This window comes from Camelus dromedarius, chromosome 28 (assembly GCF_036321535.1).
Source record: "Camelus dromedarius isolate mCamDro1 chromosome 28, mCamDro1.pat, whole genome shotgun sequence".
NCBI classification, from domain to species: domain Eukaryota; kingdom Metazoa; phylum Chordata; class Mammalia; order Artiodactyla; family Camelidae; genus Camelus; species Camelus dromedarius.
In genome coordinates this window covers 3,921,533-3,945,582 of record NC_087463.1, presented here as the reverse complement: position 1 = coordinate 3,945,582, position 24,050 = coordinate 3,921,533, and the positions used below count along the sequence as shown (strand labels likewise).

The 24,050-nt window shown below is 57.7% G+C and overlaps 1 protein-coding gene across 3 annotated transcripts; it reads right to left on the bottom strand.

The window, feature by feature from the left end:
* Window positions 1-1,452: 1,452 nt before the first annotated feature.
* On the bottom strand, window positions 1,453-22,722 carry LOC105101788 (adhesion G protein-coupled receptor B1). Of its 3 annotated transcripts, none has more exons than XM_031442007.2 (4): window positions 22,423-22,722; window positions 16,684-17,493; window positions 2,422-2,548; window positions 1,453-1,843 (listed from the first exon to the last, which is right to left on the bottom strand). In XM_031442007.2, exons 1-3 carry the CDS (start codon window positions 22,574-22,576, stop codon window positions 2,511-2,513), a joined length of 1,002 nt encoding a protein of 333 aa, XP_031297867.2. In that variant the 5' UTR covers window positions 22,577-22,722; the 3' UTR covers window positions 1,453-1,843; window positions 2,422-2,510. The 3 variants fall into 3 exon arrangements, with proteins under 3 accessions (XP_031297867.2, XP_031297869.2, XP_064336372.1); XM_031442009.2 differs by lacking the exon at window positions 22,423-22,722 and adding an exon at window positions 20,995-21,124; XM_064480302.1 differs by lacking the exon at window positions 2,422-2,548.
* Window positions 22,723-24,050: the final 1,328 nt, after the last annotated feature.

Genomic DNA, 24,050 nt, shown 5'->3' with positions numbered 1-24,050 from the left:
TCAAATTACCCCCCCACCTTAAAAAAAAAACTCTCAAAGTGAACATCATTTTAGAAAAACTTATTTTCATGCAGAAAATATTTTTTAGAGTATTATTTGATCCTGAATAATACTTTCCAATGCCCAAGTTACCTCTTACTCCTGCTTATGCTGCAAATAGAAGAATTTTTGATGTTTGTCTACACCTTAGTTTTAGTATATGCAGCACGTATTACTGCATTCATATGCCATGATTCTAGATCTTCAATAAAACATTAAACTCAAATGTAAATGATAACCTACTTGTGCCTTCTAATTTATAAATTGCTTATGTACTGCCTCTGAAGTGCAGTGTACTTCCTTATAAATCAGGGAAGTTTACCTTTTAAGATGGAGCAAAAGATGACAAGCTGTGGGCCAGTCTGAAGCTTGGGTCCAGAGGAGCGGGGATTTTAACTGTGGGTAGGGGGGATCTCATTCTCTTGTGGGTCTACAGAGTGTCTTGAAGTTTTTTTCAGTGTTTCGGTTTTGGCAAACCCAAAGTGTGTTTTGCTAAGCACTTTCTGTTTTAAGCCCATGTGTTATAAAGGAAATTTCACCTGTATGTTTTTGATTCCTTTACACTTAACTTATCAAAATGTTGTTTTGTAAGAGCTATTTGATGTCCAAGAGGACATCAAGTATTTGAGTCTTTTTATAACTTTTATAAGTTTTTCTCCCTCCTTAGAAATAGGAAGTAGTGTTTTTCTGAGTAAACAAACTCAAAAATCCTAGAGGCTAGAGTTAGTTAAAAGACTTCAAACCTAGGCTAAATGTTAAAATTAATAATAAAACAAAAGATGGGGGAGTGGGAAGGGAAGGGACAGACTGGGAGTTCGAGATTTGTAGATACTGACAGGTATATATAGAATAAACAAGATTATAGCACAGGGAAATGTATCTTGTGGTAGCTCACAGTGGAAAAAAAGAATGTGACAGTGAATATATGTGTGTTCATGTGTAACTGAAAAATTGTGCTCTACACCAGAAATTGACACATTGTAAACTGACTGTAACTCAATTAAAAAAATAATAAAAAAACAAGTCATATCAGACTTACTATGTGCTTGGTTTGTTCAAAACATTTTTGTGTTTCAGCTTCTTTAATTCTTGCACCACCGTGGACGGTAGCTGCTGTTACTATTTCTATTTTAAAAGAGAAGTTACGTTGCCTGCCCAAGAGTTATGCAGGTCGTGACCGTGGAGCTGATCTGAAACCAGCTGGGTCCCTGGGTCTAGACTTTTAACCAATATACTGTATTGCCTATTTCCACAGTGTTATCCTGTAATTTAAGAACTTTGGACACTCCTTCAAATTAGTTATGTACGAATACCGAACTAGATACGGAGACGGTCATGTTCTTGCCCCTAGTGATGTACACAAATAGACAAAGACCAAAACAAATGAACAAGACAAAAATCGAAAACACTGAATGAAACACTGCATGCTCCTTCAATGTCCTTTATTCGTTCAACACACGTTTATAAAGCTTTCACTGATGCCAGGCTCTATTCTGGTCATCAGAGACAGCAGTCCGCAAGCTCATCTCCTCATGGGTGATGGGTGCTGTAACCCTCCTGCCAGACCACTGGGGAAGATGGAGGGAACGCCTGGGCTCCTTCTGGTATTGCCCACAGTGATAGGAGGTTAGAAGGCAGACAGGATGACCTACAGCCCCCTCCCCCGCCGTGTCCAGCCTGTGTTCTTGGGATACTGTTTCCACGGAAACGGGAGCATTTCCGGAGTCCAGCTCTGTGCTTCAGATACCATTTTCTTCCAAGCATAGCTCTTCCTTTCCTCAGTGATTTCAAGAAGCTAGCATTCCTGTATATGCAAAATAAAGTTTTCATCTTTAAAAATCTTAGCTAAATTGAATAATAAAATACCCTCCCTCCAAAAAAATCCTTTAGAGAAGGGTTTTTCATATTTGTTTGTATAACCTGGGTGTGTTTTACTGCATCTTAATTATGAACAAAAGATTATAGCAAAAACTTAAGGAAGTTTAATGGTTCACTCATTAGGTTAATGTTTATTTGAAAGCTTTATGCGTGTTTTTCATCATGAAAGTAATACAAGCATAGTAAAAACAATGTGGAAATCAGAATTAAGTTAAAAAATGAAAATCTACTCACAAACACAAGCGGAGCTGACATTCTGTTGGCTATAGACGTGCGGTTTACTATCTTAAATGACTGACTGTCTTACCTTTAGTTACATGCTTACTTTTTCAGTATCTTTTTTTCTTCTCATTCAAAGCAAAGAAATACAGTGTTTTACATTTTAAAAGGAGCATCAGAATAGAATTTGGACCCTTGAATTTGGTCTTCCTTTACATTTGAAGAAGTTTACATTTTCTTAAAGAGAAGTCCATTTAAAGGTGCTGTTTGAATAATCCGAATTACCTGGCATGGGCCCCAACAGAGAGAAGCCACCCCGGGGTGTGTAGGAGAAACCCACGGAGGGGACGTGCTGTGTGATGAGGAAAAGCCGCTCAAAATGACACCCTTTCCTCAGGATTCCAAATCAAACCTGTTTTCAAATGAAATGGAATAGTTTAGAAAGAATGGATACGACTATACTGTAAGACCTGAAAAGTGGCTAGAAATAATAAAATTGTCAAGCCTGTTACAAAGTTATGCTTTTTCCAAGCCCTCAAAAAAATCTTAGATTAACTGTATTTTGTGAATATTATTTTTCTCATCAATACTACTTGCAATAATGAACACCTTTAAAAGGTTTAACTTTTAAAAGTCTCTAGGAACTTTAATTTGAAAAGATACATGCACCCCAATGTTCACAGCAGCACTGTATACAATAGCCAAGACATGGAAACAACCGAAATGTCCATCAACAGATGACTGGATAAAGTTGCAGTGTATTTATACAATGGAATACTACTCAGCCATAAAAAAGAACAAAATAACGCCATTTGCAGCAACATGGATGAACCTGGAGACTGTCATTCTAAGTAAGCCAGAAAGAGAAAGAAAAATGCCATATCACATCACTCATATGTAGAACCTAAAAAGAAGACAAATGAACTTATTTACAAAACAGAAAGACTCACAGACATAGAAAACAAACTTATGATTACTAGGAGGGAAGGGGGTGGGAAGGGATAAGTTGGGAGTTCAAGATTTGCAGATACTAATATATATCAAGTAGATAGACAACAAGTTCATACCATATAGCACAGGGAACTATATGCAATATCTTGTAATAACTTATAATAAAAAAGAATATTAAAAGGAATATATGTATGTATATGTTATGACTGAACTATTATGCTGTACACTAGAAATTGACACAGCATTGTAAACTTACTATACTTCAATTTAAAAAGCATCTGAAATGTTTGTATAAAGTAAGCTTTAAAATACAAAATGCAAGCTGAAAGTGTTGTCAATTACCTCAAAGAAAAGAGAAAGCATGATAGTACTTTCATTTGTGCTGAAAAATAATATAGAAACACACTAAATAAAAATCAATGTTGAAAAAAGTCTTGTTTTAAAATTTTCCATGAAATCACTCCAAGCAGCCAGAATACACGTTTCACACCATTTTCCAGGTTCTGCTGATAAGCCATTCTTAGGTTTGAGAATTTTATTCAAATGTCAAAGGAATAAAAAACAGCGAAATTTCTTCAAGGAAAACAGGGAAATCCCTGAGCCATGCATGTTTCAACCTGTGAATTATCTTACGAGATAACTACATAATTATCTTATGAGAGACAGGGTCATGGAGGTCACCAGGCTTTGGGCAAGTGGGTGATGGGTTCAGGGACACTTGCTGAGCTGTGGGGAGCAGACGTGTGCACGTGCGTGTGTAAGCACGTATGTGTAGACGCACGTGTCTGTGTGCACATGTGCTGTGTCTGCACACATGCACGTGTGGCACACCTGTACAAGGCTCATGGCAAGAGGAGAGCTGGGCTCAGCGTGTGCTCACTGGGACGTACGGGGCAGTGGGACAGGGACCAGGACCGGGAGAAGAGGGCTTTCCTGCAGAGGACCATTTAGGGAGAGCCCAGGGGTGAGGACGGAGCCCCAAGGAGCCCAAGGCAGGGCCTCAGAGAAGGAGGGCCAGGCCAGTGGATGGCTGGCTCCACACCTGGAGTAGGGGACCTCCGGCAGCTCCCGCAGCACCTGCACTGTGGCTCTCTCCGTGCTGGGCTCCCCCAAGCTGGTTCGCCCTCTTCCCTCAGCCACACCAAGCACCCAGGCCTCTGCTGGGGTCAAAACTCTGCCAGCCTGCTGACCCAGGGCCAGGGCGCAGCGTGGTCACTGGGCACTCCTCTCCAGAGGTGTTCACTGGGTGACTGTCTCTCCCAAGCTTCAGGCCCCCTATCTGGCCCTTGGTTTCCAATATGCCAACCTGGGTCACTGAAGTGCCCATCACCCACTGCCCCTCTTGTGTTCCAAAGGACAGTGACCAATGAGCACCCAAGTTCCCCTGCCCAGGTCCTTGCCTCTCCCATCACATCCTCAGGACCAAAATGCCCTGCTGGCAGGAGGCTCTCCAGATGTCCAGCCCCCATCTCTTTGGTCAGCCTCTGCCCGGAACCTGCCACATGGCCTCCTAGAGTTTGCAGGGTACCCTTGGGGTGAGGAGTGGGGGACCTCAGAGAGATGGCCACGCCCGGTAAGGACAAGGAGCCACAGCGACAAGGGAGGGAGATGATGAGTGGTTTACTGAGTGCTGACCACACACCAGAACCGGTCTCATGGGACTCCCATGGGGTAGGAGCCATATGGGCCCCATGCTGTAGCTGGCAAGGTCCCCATCTGTGGAGGGATGCCACACCCACCTCCCACCACCATCCCAGATACATCCGCAAACGTGTGAACCACCCGTGCTCCCTGCTCACAATCAGCAGCCCCAGTGCCTCAGTTTCTCCACTGGATAACAAGGGCATGGGCTGGACACTGGCCTCTCAGGCTCCAGGATCTTCCAGCCTCACCTCAGTCTGTTAGAACATCCCCCAGCCTGGCCCAGCACACAGACGGGACCCAGGGCCTGTCTCCATCCCCTCCCCACCCACTCCAGGATGCCAGTGGCATCCCCAGACACCAGTCACAAAAGGCACTCTGTTGTCCTGCCCGGCCCTCTGAACAGTGCCCACCTGTGTGTCTGGGGAAGGCTGCACTGGGGAGGGAGGGGTGGCCAGGCACCCGCGGCACTGAGGGCGGCCTGCGGGGCTGGCGCGTGCGCAGGGCTGGGAGAGCCAGCAGGAGAGGCTGCCCAGGGGTCCCTGCTCACTCTGCCCACTGCAGCCTGCCCTCCCTGCTTGGGGTGTCCCATGGGCCCCCACAGATCCCCCTGGTCCATAGCAGATGAGGCGGCTCGTGATCTGGAGGCAGAGGCAGCTTTGGCAGGAGACCCCCATCACAGGCCCAGGACAGCCTGTCTGATTTAAAGAGCTCAAGGCAGCAAGGAGGGGCTGGGGAGCCCAGGCAGGCCTCCCTTCATGAGCACAGAGCCGGGTGGGGTGCTAGACCAGCCTTCCCCCCAGCCCCACAGCCGCCATCTGCCCCCAATCCCAGCCCATGCCAGCCAACCAGGCCCCCAACCCCCGGCTGACTGTGGGGCGTCCCAGGCCTGCCCTAAGAAGGCCCCTGCCCCTATTCCATTCACAGCAGAGAGGTGGGGGCAGACCAGCGAGGCATCCCCACTGGGCAGGGAGAGGGTACCTGGCGGGGCTGGGGTGCCGGCGGGGCTGGGGTGCCAGCATGGCCGCCCCCCCCCCCGGAAGCCCACCACACCCACCATGCCTGCCAGGCCCAGCCCCCAGGGAGGTCTTCCCCTGCCTGCATGCCTGGGCACAGGGACCCCAAGGGGAATGTGGCGGGAAGTCACCTGAACTGCCCAGGAAGAGAGAGAAAGGACCCCAGAAGGTCAACTGCTGGAGGGGTGGAGGGAGGGGCCTCGTCTGTACTGGTTCTGTGCCAGACTGCCCCATTCAGACCCTCACTCTCATTACACCTCTGTTTGCTGAGGGTCCTGTAACCCCAAACACCTGCAGGCCTTGAAGATACTTGTGTGCTCAGGTTTTTGCTCAGGCCGCGCCCTGTCCTGGGCTGCCCCAACCTCTGCCTTGCAAACACCCACCTATCCTTCAGGACACGGGGCTGCCCTAGAAAGTTCTATCTGAGCCTGCTGGGGCCTTCCAAGAGCAGACGTGCCCTCCTCCAAGCTCCCACGGCGTCCTATGCCCCCAAGCATGCACATACATCCTTGCACACATGCACCTGTGTACACACAAACACACTCTCTGGAAAGAGTCCCAGGTGAGGACAGTGAGAGTATCTGTCCCATCAGCTGGGGAATCCCGTGGGTGCAGGGAGCTCTCATGAGGACGGGAGGCTTCTGAAATTCTGGGTGTGACATAGGTCACCGCCCTCTCCTCTGCATGTTCTCCTGCTCCCAGGTCAAGCCCTTGAGCCCTGAGAAAGATGCAGCTTCCATGCCTGCCCAGCTCCTGGCCTGAGTGATGCCACACCTCACAACTGGGTCTGTTCCTGAGGTCCCCAAGAAGAGGGGCTCATCCAAGGTCACCTGTCTAAAGTCAGGGAAGGCCCCAGTCCCTGGTACCCAGAGGCAACAAGGCTCCCCAATCTGGGACTCTCCAAAACCTGTGGGGTGCCCTCTCCCCTCTCCCCGGGACAGCTAGGGTGAGGAAGGTTGACAGAGAGTGTGGGCTGGGCAGGGTTCAGGGCCACCACCAGCTAGTTGCATCTCAAGTGCCGGGCCTGGTGGGCTGGAGACAGGGCTGAGCTCTGGGGAGACGGCCAGCCCTGCAGCCAGGATCAGGGCTGCGGGGCACTTGGCTGGGACAGGCCAGGAACGGGGCACAGGCGTAAGCCAATTGGTGCCCACCTGCATGTGCGCGTGTAGGTATGGGAGGGTGTGCACAGGCAGCAGAGTGAGTCGCAGGGTGTATTTGAGTGTGTGTGAGAGTGTGTGTGCGTGTGCATCTGCTGCTGCTGAGAGAAAACCTTTCTAAAGGTGACCCCAGTGAGGGGGGACCAGGACAGTCAGGGCTTGGGCCGGGAGCAGGGACAGCAGACGGTGGAGGGCGCTCTCTCATGTCCTGAAATCACTGGCATTTCTCTGGGACAACTGGGCCTCACAAACACCTGCCCTGGGGGGCCCCTGACAGCTCCCCAGCCCTGCAAGCAAGTGGTCTGCACTGGGAGTGCCAGAATCCCGCCAACCCCAGGCCACCTGCCGACTCCGCCCAGCTCAGAGGCCTGCACCCCTGCCTGAGCCCTTTACCCCTCACTCAGACCTTCACCTGGTGCAGCTCTGACCCACCTCTGTCCGGCCTGCCACCTACTCATGCCAGCCGTGGGGCCTAGACACCCACACCCCATCATGCACCAACCACTGGCACAGCTGGACCTCAAGCCGACAGGTCACTCACTCAGCAAGTGCGTTCCTGGCCGGCCTGGTCAGGCTGCGTGCTGGGTGCTGGGCACCTGCACGGGCGCCAGTAGATCCCAAACCTCCTCACACCCACCAGCCCAGCTCTGTCTCCTCCAAGACACCTTCCCGGACTGCGTGCGTGGCCCCATGAGCTCTCCCCTCTCACCCAGCCCCCTCACCTACTTGGCCTCATTAACTGCCCCGGGTGTGTCCTGGTTCCCATGAGGAGGGGGCTTCATATCCCCTGAATTGCTGAGGCCACCCTCAATACCACCTTCACTGTCTCTTCCTTCTGCCAAAATGCTTGTCCCCAGACAGCCACGTGCACAGTGCTGTCAGGCCTCTGCTCAAGCACCACCCCAGAGAGGCTTCCGTGTACCTGCCCTGAAGGCACCTCACGCCACCGGCCACTCGGTACACTGGCTCCACTTCCTGGCCTGCGCCATGACCTGACAGTTTCACAGGGATCCATACGTTCCCACTTCCCTGTCCCTCCCCAGCGGGGATCAGAGGAGGCTGAGGTCTTGAGTGATTACTGACCATCGACAAGGCAATCCTATTAGAGAACTGCCTTGTCAATAGACAGTAATCACTGAAGGCCGGATGGGTGGGTGGATGGGTGGATAAGTGGATGGACTAGGGGGCAGGATGGGTGGATGAGTGAGTGAATGGGGGGACAGGTAGGTGGGTGGATAGCCAAGTGAGTGGATGGATAGAAGGTGGGTGGGTGGGTACCTGAGCAGGTGGACAGGTGGATGGAGGATGGATGGATGATAGTCCCATTCCTCCCTGACAACTTCCACAGTTGCTGACACACAGCACTACAGACTGGCCCCACGCCCCTTGCAGCTTCCCCCCAGCACCCATCCATCCACCTCTCTGGTCGCCTACTCATCCTGGCCTCACATTCCTCCTGCACCCTCTAACTTCCACACCTTTGCTCAAAGTGTGTTTCTGCCTAGAGAGCTTCCTCCTGTTCTCTGCCAGAAAAACATCCTTCTCTAGGGTCAGCCACTGCGGGAGCTTCCCTGACATCCCTGACACACCTCCGTCACTGCACCGCGCCCAGCAGTAGGGACTTGCCACACGTACCCCCCGGCCCACAGGCTGGCCTGGGACTGGTGGAACCAGGGATGAGAGAGGCGGGTGGTGACAATGACATGCCGCTCCTACCACACCCACCCCAATGGACACCAAACCTCTAGGGGGGAGGCCCAGCCACCACCAGGCCCATCTGGCCCATCGGGACCCCAGTCACTAAGTTCTCTCCACCCTGTCACCACAAATTCTGACCCTGCTAGCCTCTGGATGCCGCCCCCGTTATGGGGCTTTTGTACAAACTCTTCCCTGTTACTACATAGCCCCCCACCTCTCTTTTGCTTCCCTGTATCTGGGAGGACACCTGGCTCTAGGCACCCACGCAGGGCTGTGTGACTCTAAATTGCAGCCTGGTCAGTCCAGCCTGGTGCCCTGTGCCCCTGGTTCCTGCTGCTGCAGCACCTGGCCTGGGCTGGTGCTACCGCCTGACAAGGACCTAGCCCAGGGCCCCAGGAGCTCCCTCATCTGCTTCCCATCTGATCACTCGGGGCCTCACCCTGCTGTGCCAGTCCTTGCCGGTGCTCTTGCAAAGCTACACTATCTGCCTGTAACCTGGTCACTGTGGGGGGTCCGCCACACCCCTCTGGGCCCCCAACCTTGGACTTCCCTGGGAGGGGTGGGAAGCCAGCTGGGTGGGACCCTGCTGCCTCAGAGCCTGACCTGGGCAGGGAGACTGTGTAGAAAAGACGGAGTTGGGGAGTCAGTGGCCCCTGAACCTGAAGGCTGTGCCCCTCCCCTGCTGGGTCGGCCTCCCCCCAGGCCCAAGCCCCAAGGACACAAAGCGCAGATGAACTTACAGGTCAGTCTCGGCCCACAGACTACAAGTCTGGTTGGTGGTGCCCTGGGAGGGAGGGGAAGCTGTCAGGCCACATGCCTGCCCCACAAGCCCCACCCAACTGTCCCTGCAGGGCCCACCCTGTGCTGGTTACTCTGCCTACCCTGTTCCCGCAGAGACAGAGTTGGAGGAGGAGGAACTGAGACCCAGTGCAGGGAGGAGGCTGGCTCAGGCCCCCAAGCCCCGCTGTGTGGCCTTGGGCAGCTCCTGTCCCGTCTGTGAGCCGGGATGGGGAGCAGGGGCTGAAGCCCAGTTCTAGATGCCCTGGTGGCCAGTCCAGCTTAATGCAAATTGGGGTCACAGGGAGACCCTGGGGCAGGGGTCACACGTAGGGCCTCAGCAAATGCCCCTGTCCCCCAGGCTGCGGTGTGACAACAGCAGGGGTTCCCACTTTGTAAGGGAGGGAGCCAGGGCACAGGGAGGCTGAGCAAGGCCCAAGGCCACACGGCGGGTAAGGGCAGGCCTGGCTCTTCCCACGACCCTGTCCTGGGGCTCGAGGCCTGGCGCTGCCCTGTTCTGGCTGGGTAAGTGGGCAGCTCCTGGCTCTCAGCTGTTCCAAAGGGTACCATGGCTTCTGCTGCTCTGAGGAGCAGGGCATGGAGGGCCCAGGAGCTGGCGGCAGACTTGTTTCTCAGCAGAGGATAGTTCTCTCCTCCCCAAGGGAACCACCAGGCTGACAGGGCCAGGGGTGCAGTGGTGTCGGATGTGGGTTGAGTGTTGGCCCCTACATGGCCCTGCTGTGTGACCCTGGGCAAGTCCTCTGCCAGCCTCAGTGTCCCCCTACCCATCACCTGGGGGGAGAAGCAGCTCTCTCAAAAGGCTGACCTAAGGCCGAGACAGTGAGCACACTCACCACACATGGGGTCAGGCAGAGGAGACACGCACCCAGACGTGCACATGGAGAGCACTCACACTGTTCATTTGTCTCCTCATCCCGCTCCTGCCCCAGGCATGACCTGTGTGCTTGTTCTCCCACGCCCCCCAGGGACAGCACGAGTGATCAAGCTCTCACAGCTGCTGGCTGAGCACCAGGCTGAGCCTCCCCGACACCCAGCAGAGACTGGCTGCTGAGGGCCTCCAGGCCCCTCCAGCCACCCTCCTTCAGCCCTCTCCTGGGTTTTCTCCATCCTGGTCCTCTCCCCTCAGCAGTCATGACTTCATGCCCCCGAAGACCTGAGCCCCTCAGTAGCCCCAGTGCCATGGGGGACACGATGAGGGACAGCCTCTAAACACTGGGGAGCCACTGAGGAGTTAGGGATGGAGAGGCCTCACATCTGGGGCCTGCACTCCAGGTCATGCTGACGGTCTCGGGAAGAGGCTGCTTCACCCAGGCTTTTTGTCCAAAGGCCACACTTAAGGTTCCCAGATCACTCCCTCTGCAAGGGACCCTGGTGCCACCATCCTATTTATTCTCAGGGTCGCCCTGAGGCCCCTGCCCTCCCAGCAAAGCAGGGTCAGGGAGAACTGAACAAGGGCACGCAGCCTCACCAAGCACCTACTGTGGGCCAGGTTCAGGCCGGGCCAGGCACCCTGCATGTGCTGACACGGCACCCATGTACCAGGAACCAAGGAGATGGCACTGCCAAGGCCCAGCTCTGGGACCCACGCTAGACCTGGGCCACAGCCCCATGCCACCTACTCCCCAGGGGCTGGAGCAGGGGAGCTACGCTGTCTGAGGGGAGGTCACACCTGGCCGGGCAACAGGGTCCCCTATGCCTCTTGGAGCCCAGCTTCTCTGTGGCCCCAGGGAGCAGACCCACCTCCTGGGGTGAGAATGAGGACTGCGCAGATCCCAGAGGGTGGGCTCTGGAACAGAAGGGCCCGGTTCACATGGTGGCCCTGCCACCCACCGCCGTGGGCCCGTCAAGTACATCCCACCCCGGCCTCACACCCATCATCTGAGGATGGACTGATGCCTGAAATGGTGGGAGATGACAGGTGTGGGCACATTGCTGGGATCAGAGTTGATCCCAGGGAACCCACTTTGATGGCCAGCAGGTGCAGTGTCCAGGTGCTCTGTTCTGGGGAGGGTGGCTGGAGAGGTGCAGAATCCCCTCCCAGCGGTCCCCGTGCCTGTGATGGCCTGATGAATGAACTGGAGGCTAGGAAGGGACACCCCTAACTCCCTCAATTTGGAAGGCGGGGCTCCTTCTCCCTGTGGAGTTATGTAGAAACCGAGAACTCTACACCCCCCACACCCTTGTAGAAACTTCTCCTCTCCTCTCACAGAGCCCGCCTTCCCACGGTCCCACTTTCCCCTGAACCCAGAGGCAGAGTCACTCTGCCAGACAAGGGATGGGTAGGAAGGGTGGCTCCAACCTTACTGCGGTGGGCGTGCACTGTGCTTGACCCCCTGAGCTCCGAGCTGTGCAGCAGAGGCCCAGGGAGGACTTGCCTGGGAAGGCCACAGGGCAGGGACAGGGCTGAGCTCTGCATGGACCCTGACTCTGGGGGGCCGAGGGGCTAGTTCTGAGCCCCGTCCTGGGTCTGGGCGTGATGCCTTGTGATCCCACAAGGGAGGCCTCTCTGCTCTCATTGTTCAGATGGGAAGACGCGAGCCTGCCCACGGGAAGTGATGCCCTGCTTCCCCCATTGAGGAGGGGGCCAAGTGGGACTGGGCCCCACACTCTTCAAAGAAGATTGCTCCCCTCAAGGGTGGCTCTCTGGGGAGCATCCTGGGCAAGAGAGTCCTGATTACCCCCTACTCCTGCTCTGTGCTGGTCACCTCAGTACACAGAAGCCTTGAGTCTCAGTCCACCCAGGAACCAAATGCTCACCACAGGTACAGCAGAGACAACTGAGGCTCAAAGAGGGGTGGTCCAGACAGCCAGGAGGGTCTGCCCTGGAGACGGCGTGGAGGCCCAAGTCTCAGAAGACAGGTGAAGCCAGGGTCTCAAGGATACTGCACAAATAGGACTTCACTTTGAACTGGGAATGTCATGGAAGAACCCTGGGGGCTGGGGTGCAGGAGTAGGGGAGCAGACCAGGGCTCGGGGGAAGGCGGGGAGCCCCAGGACTGCCTCCATGCCCTCAGGACAGGGCAGGTGAGCGACTCTGAAGGTATGAAAGCCGAGGCTGCCCAGATAAGGGGCCTTCATCACTGCCACTTCGCTCGGGTGACCTCAACAGCCCCATGACCATGCCCATTTGGCAGATGCAGCCAGAGAGGCCAAGTTATCCCCCAGGCTGACAAGGAGAGGAGCTGGGATCAAACTGGCAGTGGGTGGGAGGGAGGATGCCACTTGGTTCCAAGGCAACTGCTGCAGAGCTCAGTCTTTCAGGACAGACTCAGGTAAGGCCTCAGCTGCTAAAACACCCATTATTTCAACGCTGGTTACCTTGGTGAGCCAGGTGGTTAGGATGTGGTGGGAGGAGGGGGCGGAGAGGCGTCAGATCAGGAGAGGCCAGGCAGGGGGCCACCGGCTCAGAGGACAGACTGCCCCCCAGGCCTAGACATGACCCTAGTCACACACTGAGCCTTGATCTCATCACAGACTGATCTCTGATTGTGGAAACAGGGTGCTGGGCCCCCATCAGAGACGAGCCCTGATCCTGGTCACACACCACCCCCAGACCTTGGGCACGCTCCCACCATGGAGGGACACTCAGCTACTGGTGGCTGCTCTGCATCACGTACTGAGGCCTGATCCCAGACACACACTGCCCCCAGACCTTGGCCGTGCTCCCACCATGGAGGGACACTCAGTAAGTGGTGGCTGCTATTTCTGCTATTGTTGTTGTATCTTTAACGTGTGTCCCACTCACAGGTCACACCTGACAAATGGTATTCAGACTACTGCATTCACAATGGAGGACTGTCCGCAAGAACTCCTGGGCCCCACGGTGCTGGGCAGAGGCTCTCAGGACCCCCTTTGCTGGGTGGCCACAGGGCTCCTGGGCTGGATGGGGTTTGAGGGAGCAGCAGAGGAATGGGCAAGGCTGGGGTGTGGGCTGCCTCTCTAGGCCCAGATGGAAGCAGCCATTCTTCCCTGGCTCAATGCCCTCACTGTCTGGAAGCCTCATTTCCACCTCACTGGATGAATGGAGCCAAATAATGGTGGCCAGGCAGCCTTGTCTACCAAGGAGAGAGGGCACATGGTGAGGGGGCTCCCAGCCTCCTTCCCACCCTGGCGCCCCAGGTAGCCGGGATGAGGGTGCTGGGAGAGGCCCGCATCCTGCTAGGCCTTCCTGCTCCCTGGGCAGAACTCTCCCCAGCCCAGCAGGTGGGGCGGCAGAGGCAGTGGGTCAGCCCCTGTCCATTCCTGCCCTGCCCTCGCCCACCAGGCCTGTTGCCCAGGCATCCAGGGTGTGCTCCAGAGCCTCTGAAGTTAGGGCTTGTCCTGGGGTACAGGGACTCCTCCTCAGATCCCTGCATGGATGTGCAAATGAGGACCACAGGGGACAGGACAGCTCTCTGAATTCCCCCCCACAGTTCCCAGAACCCCCTACCCCCAGCACCCATGGGTCCTGACCTGGCCCATCTGGCCAGGGGTAGGAAAACACAGAGAGACTACCAGGAGAGGGAGAGGGAGATGAAGCTGAGAGGCTGGGGGAGCGGGAGGGTAGTTGCAGAGGGGCCATCAGCCAGTGGCGGAGGTGGAGGAGAGGGTACAGTTGTTCTGGCCCATGAAACACTTCCCAACCAGATGCGTGACGGGGCCATGTGGTGTTTGGACAGGCCAGGAGGGGGCAGGGCTGAAAATGGGCCATGGGTTGGCCTTGGCCTCCCGCTGGCTCCCAGCTGGGCTACGGATGGAGGGACACGTAACAAAGCCTCTCCTAACCAGGGTGAGGGGCGAAGATCCCTGGCACATGCTCAGCGGGAAGAACTGGGGCCGGGCACCTGCCTAGCTCAGCTGTGTGTCTTCTGAATGACTGCTGGACCTCTCTGGTCTGCATGCCACCCCACCCTGACACACAACCATACACACACACCCCCTCCCAGTAGAGTGCAGTGCAGGAGACACCCCAGGCAGGACCACCAGGTGACAAGAGCAGGCTCTGCCCTCTGTCTCCCCTTTACAAGCTGTGTGATCCTGGCTGCTGCCTTAACCTCTTTGTGCCTTGTTCCGCTACATAAATATTAATCCAGGGCCTCCTGTGTGCCAGGTTTCATCAGCCAGCAGGGCAAACTCCTCTGCCTGTTGGCGGGTACACCGTGACAGGACAGAGAATAAAGACACAGGAATTATCCAGTGTTAACAGGCGATGCCATGTGGGAAGAGAAAAAGAGACAGGGTGTGGTGAGAGTGAGGCTGGGGCTGCTGCCACTTGAAGCAGCATGGTCGGGGGTCAGGATGGCCAGGGCACAAGCAAGCTGAGGGAGGGAGCCCTCTGGGCATGTGGGGAAGGGTGTTCCAGCCCAAGGAATAGCCTGTGCAAAGGCCCTGCGCAGGTGGCTGCCTCGCTGAGGAGCCAACCTTGGGCTGCTGGGAGAAGTAAACTGGTTGACAGCTGGTGCTTCCTGCAAAAAGGAGACACTCAGACGTGGCTGCTGTCGCCACCCTCACGATGATTTTCACTCCCAGAGCATCAAGGCCTTTGGAGTCCCAGGCACGCACATGGGGGTCTGAGCTACCCCTGGGCCTGGGGGACCGTGTCCTGTCTTGTAGCTCAGCTTCCAGCTTCACATCATGGCAGCCCCAGCCCTCCGTCCCTGCAAGCCATCTTCCCCCAAGGCCCACAGCCCTGCCACACAGCCTCGACATGTGCTTTGTCACAACTGCTGAAATCGGCCTACACACGCACTCACACACAGTGGATGTGAGTACGTCCCACCCTCACACACAAGCACAGAAGAACGCAATGCACACACGCACATACTGACATGCTAGAAGGGGGCAGGCGGGACCATGTGCACACACGTGCCCCATGCACTGAACACATGCACACACACCCCTTGTGCACACTCCACCCTGAAGGAAGAAGGAAAGCTGACCTCCACCTTGCCCAGCCCGAAGATCTGCCCTCAGGCCTCCCACCCCAGTGTTGGGGGCCGTGATACACAGATGCACAATCGAGATTTTCTGATGTTTCCTGGATGCCACACCTACAACTTCCTCCCAGGGTTCTGGCCACCTCTTTCCTCCTTTTCTGATTCTCTCTGGCACCTCGCTGCTTCAACCCATTTCTCATCTGGGTACTCGGACGGGGGCCATGAATAGAAACAGGTCCAGGATAAGCAGCCTCCTTTGTAACTTCCCTTAGCTTATTCTGTGCCTCTACAGATGCTATTCTGTGGGATCCATGAGTGCCACTGGCTCAGGAGAGGCCAAGGGCCCTGGATCACATCACCTGGTCCCATGATGACCTGCTGGCAGGAAAGCCCAGCCCAGACTGACCCCTGCTGCCCTCCCTGCCCTGGCTAAGGCGCCAGCCTCCCGCAACATCCTGGGCTTCCTGCAAAGGGGGGCTCCCCTCCAAGTGTCTGCAGGGCTCCCTACCTGCCCTGCTGCCATGGAGGCCCACCGGGGGTCCCAGTCCACAGATCATGCCCTCCTGGACAGGTACCCCGCTCACCAAGGAAACCAAACGGCTAAGAAAAGTGGACTGTGCCCCAGCCCCTCCTTGCTGGGACCCGCCCAGCACACTGGGACACCCGCCTTTCCCTCTGACGGCCACAAGGCTTCCCCGCACATCTTCCAGAATCTTAAACACCTGAGCAAGTCAGCCCGACTCCAGATGACACGCAGCCCCGACACCAGGGACCCCCTCACCCCACACCTGACACCTACTTCTTGTGTTTGGGTGTTAGCACCTCCTCCCTCCCCCGACCTGGAAAGCAGCTCGAGGACACAAAGGACCTTCCTTGTGCCTCTTCACTGCACCTCGTCCCTGGAGCAGAACACCTCCCAGGAGCTGGGGAACTAGCTGTAGGATGAGAATTTGTGCGGCCACAACACATGCAACCCCCAAACTGCATCTCCTGACCACACATCCCGAAGGCCGACTCTCCTCATTTTGCCCCCATGTCCCAGGAGGCCCCTGCAGACCCTGGCCACAGGCCGCGGCAGCCTGCTGGTCTGGCAGAATCGTCCTACCTGCAGAAGTGAAAGGACCTTCCCCAGCCGGAAATGCAAAACTCCCTCATCCTGGGAGAAACCAGACCCATGCTGCCCTGCACACTCAGCAAGCACCTCCCAGTGTGCAGCACCATGGCCGGCCCTGGGGACCACAGGCAGGCACCCCAGGTCCCTATTCTCATAGTGCAATTGGCTTCTCCGAGGGAGCCCTCAGGGACGGGTGGCCAGGGCAGGCCTGAAGAGAAGACCCTCTCCCCCGTGCCCTCTCCCCAACAGTCACTTACCTGAGCGCATCCCCGCCCCATCCTGGGTCAGGCTGGTGAGGCAGTTCTCAGGGCCACCAGTCACGTCACGGGGGTTGTGGTTGCCCATGACCAGCTGTTCCACGGAGAAGTTGTCGCTGGGGTGGGAGGGCCTGGTGTCATCATCCAGTGGCAGCTGATGTCTCTTGATCTGCAGGAACTGCTTGCCGGCCTGCAGGAAGGCCAGCGGCCCCGAGGAATCGCAGAGCCTCAGCACCTCATCACAGCCCTCCAGGCCCAGGTAGCTGGGTGTGGACTCCAGGAAGGATTCCAACTGGTAGATTCCAACACAGGCGGGGCTGCTGCAGGCGGGCACCGTGGCCACTTTCATGCAGAGCTTGTAGCGGGGCAGGTTCGGGTTGCACAGGGTCCAGGAGCAGCGTGAAGCACTGGCAGAGAACTCAGTGGCCACCCAAGAAGTACCTGAAGAACTTGCCCTGCACCAGCATGGGGTACGGCCCACCCCAGGACGCACATCTGTCTCTGAGGCCACACTTGGCTGGCGCCCAAGCAGCAGCAGCAGCGGATGGAAAACCCACAGGGCGCCCAGGGCAGTGGCCTGGCCCCTCATCCTAGCTGGTGGGGCCGCCAGGGTTCCACGGGCTGAGCAGGCAGGCGTGGGCCAGGCCTTGACATGCCAGGGTCTGGCAGCGAGTAGGGCCAGGCTGGGCTCGGGCCAGGTTGCAGAGCTCTGAGCGGAGGCAGGAAGAAAGAGGGCTTCAGGCGACCAAGGGGCAGCAGTGGCTCCTAACATCCGGGGCCTGGACGCCAGCCTGGGGCTGCCAGCAGCGGCTGGAAGAGAAAGCAGAAAAGAGCACTATCAGCCCCGTGGGGAGGCTGGGACTCGAGCATGCTGGGGGCAGTGACAACCCCGAGCTTGGGGCCCTCACACAGGACACGGGCCTGCTCTCGAACACCTGCTCTATGCACCTGTCACCTGCCAGTATGTTCACCTGCAAGGGCTGGAGGGGCAGGAAGCCAGGGGCCCAGGCACAACCTCTCCCACATAGGCCTGGGTGGGAGAAGTGGGCAGCCCCGGCCAGGGCCGCGGGCCACATAGGCCTCGGCTGTGCCCATCTGGACAGACTGGCATGGCCCCTCTGCTCTGGGCCTGCCTGCAAGCCCCATGGTAACCATGGGGGTCATTCCCATTCTGGGCCTCTGTGGCCTCTCTGACCTCACCCCTCCCCAACCCCATCTTTCAGGGAAGGATCTGTAAACCCAGCCAGAGAGGATGCAGGACAGAGGAGCAGAGGAGAAAGGTCATTCCAGCCATCCCACAGCCTCCCTGCAGCTCCACTCTCTGAACCTCAGCTCATGTGGGTGCAAACTCCCCTCCCATCTCTGCCTCCTCACATAAAAAAATGACCTATTCATTGGGGGATGAAGGTAGGGTCATACCCAGGTCTCTGGCTGTGACTTTGACATCCAACTGCCTCCTCTCAGTGCCCCCCAACCCTGCCCCCTGTCACAGGGCCACACAGGTGCCCACATCAGCCTCCCATCTGCAATCCTGCCAGAAAGCTCCCTTCCTTCTTTATCCCCCACCCAGATTCTCCAGCAGCCACTGGGTCCAGGCTTCTGCCTGGACTGACCCCTGCATACTCCCTTGGCAAGGTCAGCAAGGCTGCACTCCCCCATTTCATGGTGAGGAAACCGAGGCTGACAAAGTCACAGTAAGGAGGCTTGAGTACCCACACCTGAACCCCACAGACTGACCCCCATCTCGTGCCCCTGGGGTCACCTGCCCTGCTCGAGGAGAGGGTGCCGGCTGTGTGACACCCACTCACACCCAGGGGAGGGGGCAGCTCTCGGCCCAAGTGAGCGGGGACGCAGTAGAGCTGTCCTGGCCTCAGGAAGCCAGCACCGCCCTTCCTCGATTCGCCCCCACGTGAACCCTGGGAAGTTCCTTCTGCCTACGAGCCTCAGTTTTCCTACCCTTCCCAAAGCCCCTGGCTGGCCACCACCCCACACAGCAGCAAGGCCAGTGGGCAGAGGAGGGAGACTGCAGTCTGTGCCCCAGAGCTGGCCCAGCCTCGTGGTGTTGGCACCTCTGCTCTGCAGACCATGCACGCACTGGCCGCCTGCCCACAGGGACTCCTTGCTTCTTGTTGCCTGGGCCCAGCTGGCCAGCGACGTAAGCTTGGTCACTGCTCTGCAGTCCCCTCCTAGCGTCCGTCCTGACAGGTCTGTAGGCACGGCAAGAGCTGGAAGTGGGCGGCCTCCGGCTCTGGGCCAGCCGGGCCAGGATGGCTGGACTTGAGCTGCCCCTCTCACGGCTGTGTGGGCTCAGGCCCGTCCCTCACCTCTCAGCCTCGGTGTCCCCATATGTAAGGTGGGAGTGAGGCTTCACGCACTCAGCATAAGCGTTAAGAGCTGGACCTGCTGGTCCAGAGATGGAGCAGGAGGGGACCTCAGGGGGAGAAAGGCTGGTTGGGGATGCTGGCTCACCAGGGGCGGCCCTGTGGGGGCTCCTCAGTGGCAAATGTTCATGTCCTCTGAGGAGGCAACTTGCCAACTCCTCATGCTGCCCCTCTAAGCAGTACTGGGCACACCTGCACTTGGCCCCTATCACTGGGAAGCCCGTTCTCCTGCCCTGCCTCTGGACCACTCTGGGGACAGTCTTGGTGGTGGGCAGAGCCACCTGCCCTGGCCTCCTAATCAACATCTGGGGACACAGACCGGGGCCAAGGTCCCACGGCCAATCCCACACCTGGGAAGGTGCCCACCCGGCCTGATGGCAGGGTGGCAGTGGGACCTGAAATCTCTCCTGAGCCTCAGCCCCAGCTGCAGCACGCCCTCCCCTGCACCCAACTTGGGACCTAATGCAGCCACCAGCCACCAGCCCCCAACCCAGGGCCCCAGCCCCGGAACGGACCCTCTCTGATGTCCTGGAGAACCCCAGCAGAAAGTCTGACCACAGTCCAGTGCCTCCCCCAACACCACCCTATGTGACAGCCGCTTCACTCTGTCCTGTCCCCACTGACTAGGGGTCAAGGCTATTTCAAAACAAAGCACCTTCCCCCTCAGTGTACAGACTGAGATGGTCCAGGCTGGGCCCATACCCTCCCCTCCTCATTCCAGCCCCTGGCAGCCCACACCACAGCCCTCCTATCTGGAAAGCAAGTATGGCCCAGAGTGGACGCTCAGATTGTGTGCTGGGGGTGACAAGGTGGTGGAGGCAGATGATGGCAGGGCTGCCTCCACCACACTGTGCACTCGTGGGCCTGGAGGGAAGAGCAGGGCTCACAGTGGGAGGGGACCACCACTGGGCTCCATCCTGTGCTGGGCGCTGGGTCCCTGCAGCAGCAGTCCTGGGGGCACCTGCTGCAGCTCCACTTTGCAGACAGGCACTTGGGGCCACAGAAGAGCAACCCTGGGGGGAACTCCCAGGTCCTGGGCGCCCAAGACTGGATCCAAGCCCAGGTCTGTCGGACAAAGTCCCTGCCCTCTGCATGGCCTGGCACTGCCCCAGGACAGGCAGAACCGATCTAAATCCTGCCCCTGTCCCAGGGCCCACGGGAGCCGGACTGAGTTAAGGCCCTCCCAGCATCCCTGTGGGCCGGCCTCGTCTGCACCAGGTCATGCCTCTCTTCAGCGCATGTTGGGGGAGCCAGGCCCACCCCATGTCCTACACAGAGGGCAAGAGGGGGCAGTGAGCATTAGAAGCAGGACAGCACCCCAATCAGAACTGCCCCTCGGAGAGCCCACCCTGGCTGCACAGGGGGGCAGGCCTTCAGGGAGGAAGGAAGCAGGGGAAAGATGCTCGGGATACAGGAGAGAGAACCTCAGCCCCAGCTGGGCTGTGGGGCCTGGGGAGGGCGATTCTGGCCTGGACCCTGAGGAGGGGAGGTACCAGCGTGGAGGGAGTTTAGGGGCAGGTCAGGGCAAAGCCCCATCAGGCAGCCACACCCTGAGGCTCTGGAGTGAGACTTCGGCTGCTCTTGGGGCCAGAAGACAGCCCAGAAGAGCCCACCCATGAAGCTCTCAAAAGGGTTCCTTGGAGCCCTGGGACTCCACAGCGGGGACCGTCCTCTAGAACTTGAACCGCTCCACACCCTGGGCTTTGGGGGTAGGCTCTGCTGGCCAGAAGGCAGTCCCGCTATGAGTCTGAGCACCTCGGAACTGGCCCGCTCTGTCTTCTGGCTGGATCTCGGGGCAGAGCTGGGCAGGGGCCTAGGCTGCCAGCATGGACAGCTCCTGCACCCTCCCACCTCCCAGACCTGCCAATGCCCTGCATCTCTGCTCCTCAGAAGAACCCTCTATACGCTGCTCCATTCACCTCCTCCTCACCTGCCAAGGACAAGTACTACCAGCACGCTGCCCGGGGAGGTGGGGGGAGCTGACCTTCACCTTGCCCAGCCCGAAGATCTGCCCTCCTGGTCTCCCACTCCAGCACTGGGGGCCCTGAAAAATGGTTTTATTTTGTTGGTTTCCTGGACACCACACCTGCCCCCCCTTCCCAGGGCTCTGGCCACTTATTCCCTCCTCTCCTGAGCCTCGGCTTTGGGGCTATGAACAAAATCAGGTCCAGGATAACCGGCTTCCTTTGTAACCCCACGTAGCTTGCTTGGTGCCTCTCCAGAGGCTATTTTGTGGAATCCATGAGCCCCACTAGCTCAGGAGAGGCCAAGAGCCCTGGACCTCGTCACCTGGCCCTGCGATGACCCACTGGCATGAAAGCCCAGCCCAGCCTGGCCCCTGCCACCCTCCCTGCCCTGGCTGCAGCCCCAGCCTCCCGTGACTCCCTGGGCTTCCTGCAAGGAGGGCTCCCCTCCAAGGGTCTGCAAGGCCCCTTGCCTGCCCTGCTGCCATGGGGCCCGGCCCAGTGTCCCAGCACACTAGTCGTGCCCTCCTGTGCGGGTGGCCTGCTCACCAAGGAAACCAAACTGGTAAGAAGGTGAACCATGCCCCAACCCCTCCCACCGGGTTCCCACCCAGCACAGATGCATCCCCCGCCTTTGTCACCGAAGCTCACAAGGCTTGCCTGCATATCTCCTGGAATCTTGAACATGGCCCCCTGACCAAATGAGCCCCCAATTCCGGGTGACACACAGCCCGACACCAGGCAACCCCCTCACCCCACACCTAACACTTGCTTCTTGTGTTTGGGTGTTATTGCCTCCTCCCTCCCCTGACCCGAAAAGCAGCTCAGGACACAAAGGATTTTCCTTGTGCCTCTTACTGCACCTCAACCCTGGCACCAGAACACCTCCCAGGAGCTGGGTAACTAACAAGCCGCGGGGTAAGGATTTGTGCGGCCACAACAAGCGCAACCCCCAAACTGCACCTCCTGACCACACTTCCCGACAGCCCACTCTCATTTTCCTCCCATGTCCAGGAGGCCCCTGCAGACCCTGCCACAGGCCACGGCAGCCTGCTGGCCCATTAGAACCATCCTACCTGCAGAAGAGGAGGGGCCTTCCTCCAGCCAGAAATGAAACACTCCCTCATCGTGGGAGAAACCAGACCCATCCTGCCCTGCACACTCAGCAAGCACCTCCTAGTGTGCCGGCACCACGCCTGGCCCTGGGGGCCACAGGCAGGCACTCCAGGTCCCTATCCTCTCAGTGAGCCTGCAGAGAACATTTCTCAGTGCAACTGGCTTCCCAAGGGAGCCCTCAGGGATGGGTGGCTGGGGCAGCCCTGCAGAGGAGACCCTCTCCTCATTCCCTCTGCCCAGAATGCTGCTCTCTGGGCCTCTCCCCAATGGTCACTCACCTGAGCGCATCCCTGCCCCATCCTGGGTCAGGCTGGTGAGGCAGTTCTCAGGACCACCAGCCACGTCACGGGGGTTGTGGTTGCCCATGACCAGCTGTTCCACGGAGAAGCTGTTGCTGGGGTGGGAGGGCCCCGCCCTGGAGCCCAGGATCATCGTTCTGTGGCAGCAGCTGTCCCTTCATCTGCAGGAACTGCTTGCTGGCCTGCAGGAAGGCCAGCGGCCCCGAGGAATCGCAGAGCCTCAGCACCTCATCACAGCCCTCCAGGCCCAGGTAGCTGGGTGTGGACTCCAGGAAGGATTCCAACTGGTAGATTCCAACACAGGCGGGGCTGCTGCAGGCGGGCACCGTGGCCACTTTCATGCAGAGCTTGTAGCGGGGCAGGTTCGGGTTGCACAGGGTCCAGGAGCAGCGTGAAGCACTGGCAGAGAACTCAGTGGCCACCCAAGAAGTACCTGAAGAACTTGCCCTGCACCAGCATGGGGCACGGAACACCCCAGGACGCACATCCGTCCTGAGGCCACACTTGGCTGGTGCCCAAGCAGCAGCAGCAGTAGCGGATGGAAAACCCATAGGGCGCCCAGGGCAGCGGCCTGGCCCCTCATCCTAGCTGGTGGGGCCGCCAGGGTTCCACGGGCTGAATAGGCATGCGCGGGCCAGGCCCTGACATGCCAGGGTCCGGCGGTGAGCGGGGCCAGGCCGGGCTGGGGTCAGGGCGCAGGGGCTCTGAGCGGAGGCAGGAGGAGGAGACGGCTTCAGGAGACTGAAGGGGCAGCAGTGGCTTCTAACATCCGGGGCCCTGACCCCGGCCTGGGGCTGCCAGCAGCAGCTGGAAGAGAAAGCAGAAAAGCGGACTGTGGTGGGGAGTCTCGGACTCGGGCTGCTGGGGGCAGTGACAACCCCGGGCTTTGGGCCCTGAAACAGGCCTCGGCCTTGCTCTCAGGCAACTGCTCTCTGTACCTGTCTGTCTGCCACCTGCCAGTGTGTCCAAGGGAGCAGGGAGCCAGGGGTCTGGGCACATTCTTCCCAATCTATGCGTGGGTGGGAGCAGTGGGCAGCCCCGTCCAGGATCGTAGGCCACAGGGTTCTCGGTTGTGCCCAGCTCGACAGACCGCCATGGGCCCCCGGGCTCTGGGCCCGCCTGCATGCCCCATGGTGGCCATAGAGATCATTCCCACTCTGGGCCTCTCTGACCTCACCCCTCCCCAACCCCATCTTTCAGGGAAGGATCTGCAAACCCAGCCAGAGGGGATGCAGGACAGGGAAGCAGAGGAGAAAGGTCATTCCAGCCATCCCCCAGCCTCCCTGCAGCCCCACCCTCTCAACTAAGCCCATGCAGGTGCAGAGACCCCTCCCATCTCTACTTCCTCACAGCAGGAGTGACTGGTTCTTTGGGGGATGAGGGTGGGGTCAGACCTCAGTCTCTGTCTGTGACTTTTGACATCCAACTGCCTCCTCTCTGTCCCCACCCACCCTGCTGCCAGTCACAGGGCCCCTCAAGTGCTCCCTTCAGCTGCCCACCTGAGCTCCTGCCAGGAAGCTTCCCTCCCTTCTACCTGTTCCCAGATTCATTTACACACACATTCACTTTCATTTGGAAACAGGAGAAAAAGAGGAAAGAGTATCCAG

Bases quoted from the DNA above. Each gene is read 5' to 3' on its own strand.
- LOC105101788 (XM_031442007.2), bottom strand. From the start codon at position 22,576: ATGATCCTGGGCTCCAGGGCGGGGCCCTCCCACCCCAGCAACAGCTTC. The intron at 17,494-22,422 runs GTGAGTGACCAT...TTTCTCTTCCAG, and splicing joins TGGGGCAGGGATGCGCTCAG to CCGCTGCTGGCAGCCCCAGG. The intron at 2,549-16,683 runs GTAAGTGACTGT...ATTTGAAAACAG, and splicing joins TGGGGCGGGGATGCGCTCAG to GTTTGATTTGGAATCCTGAG.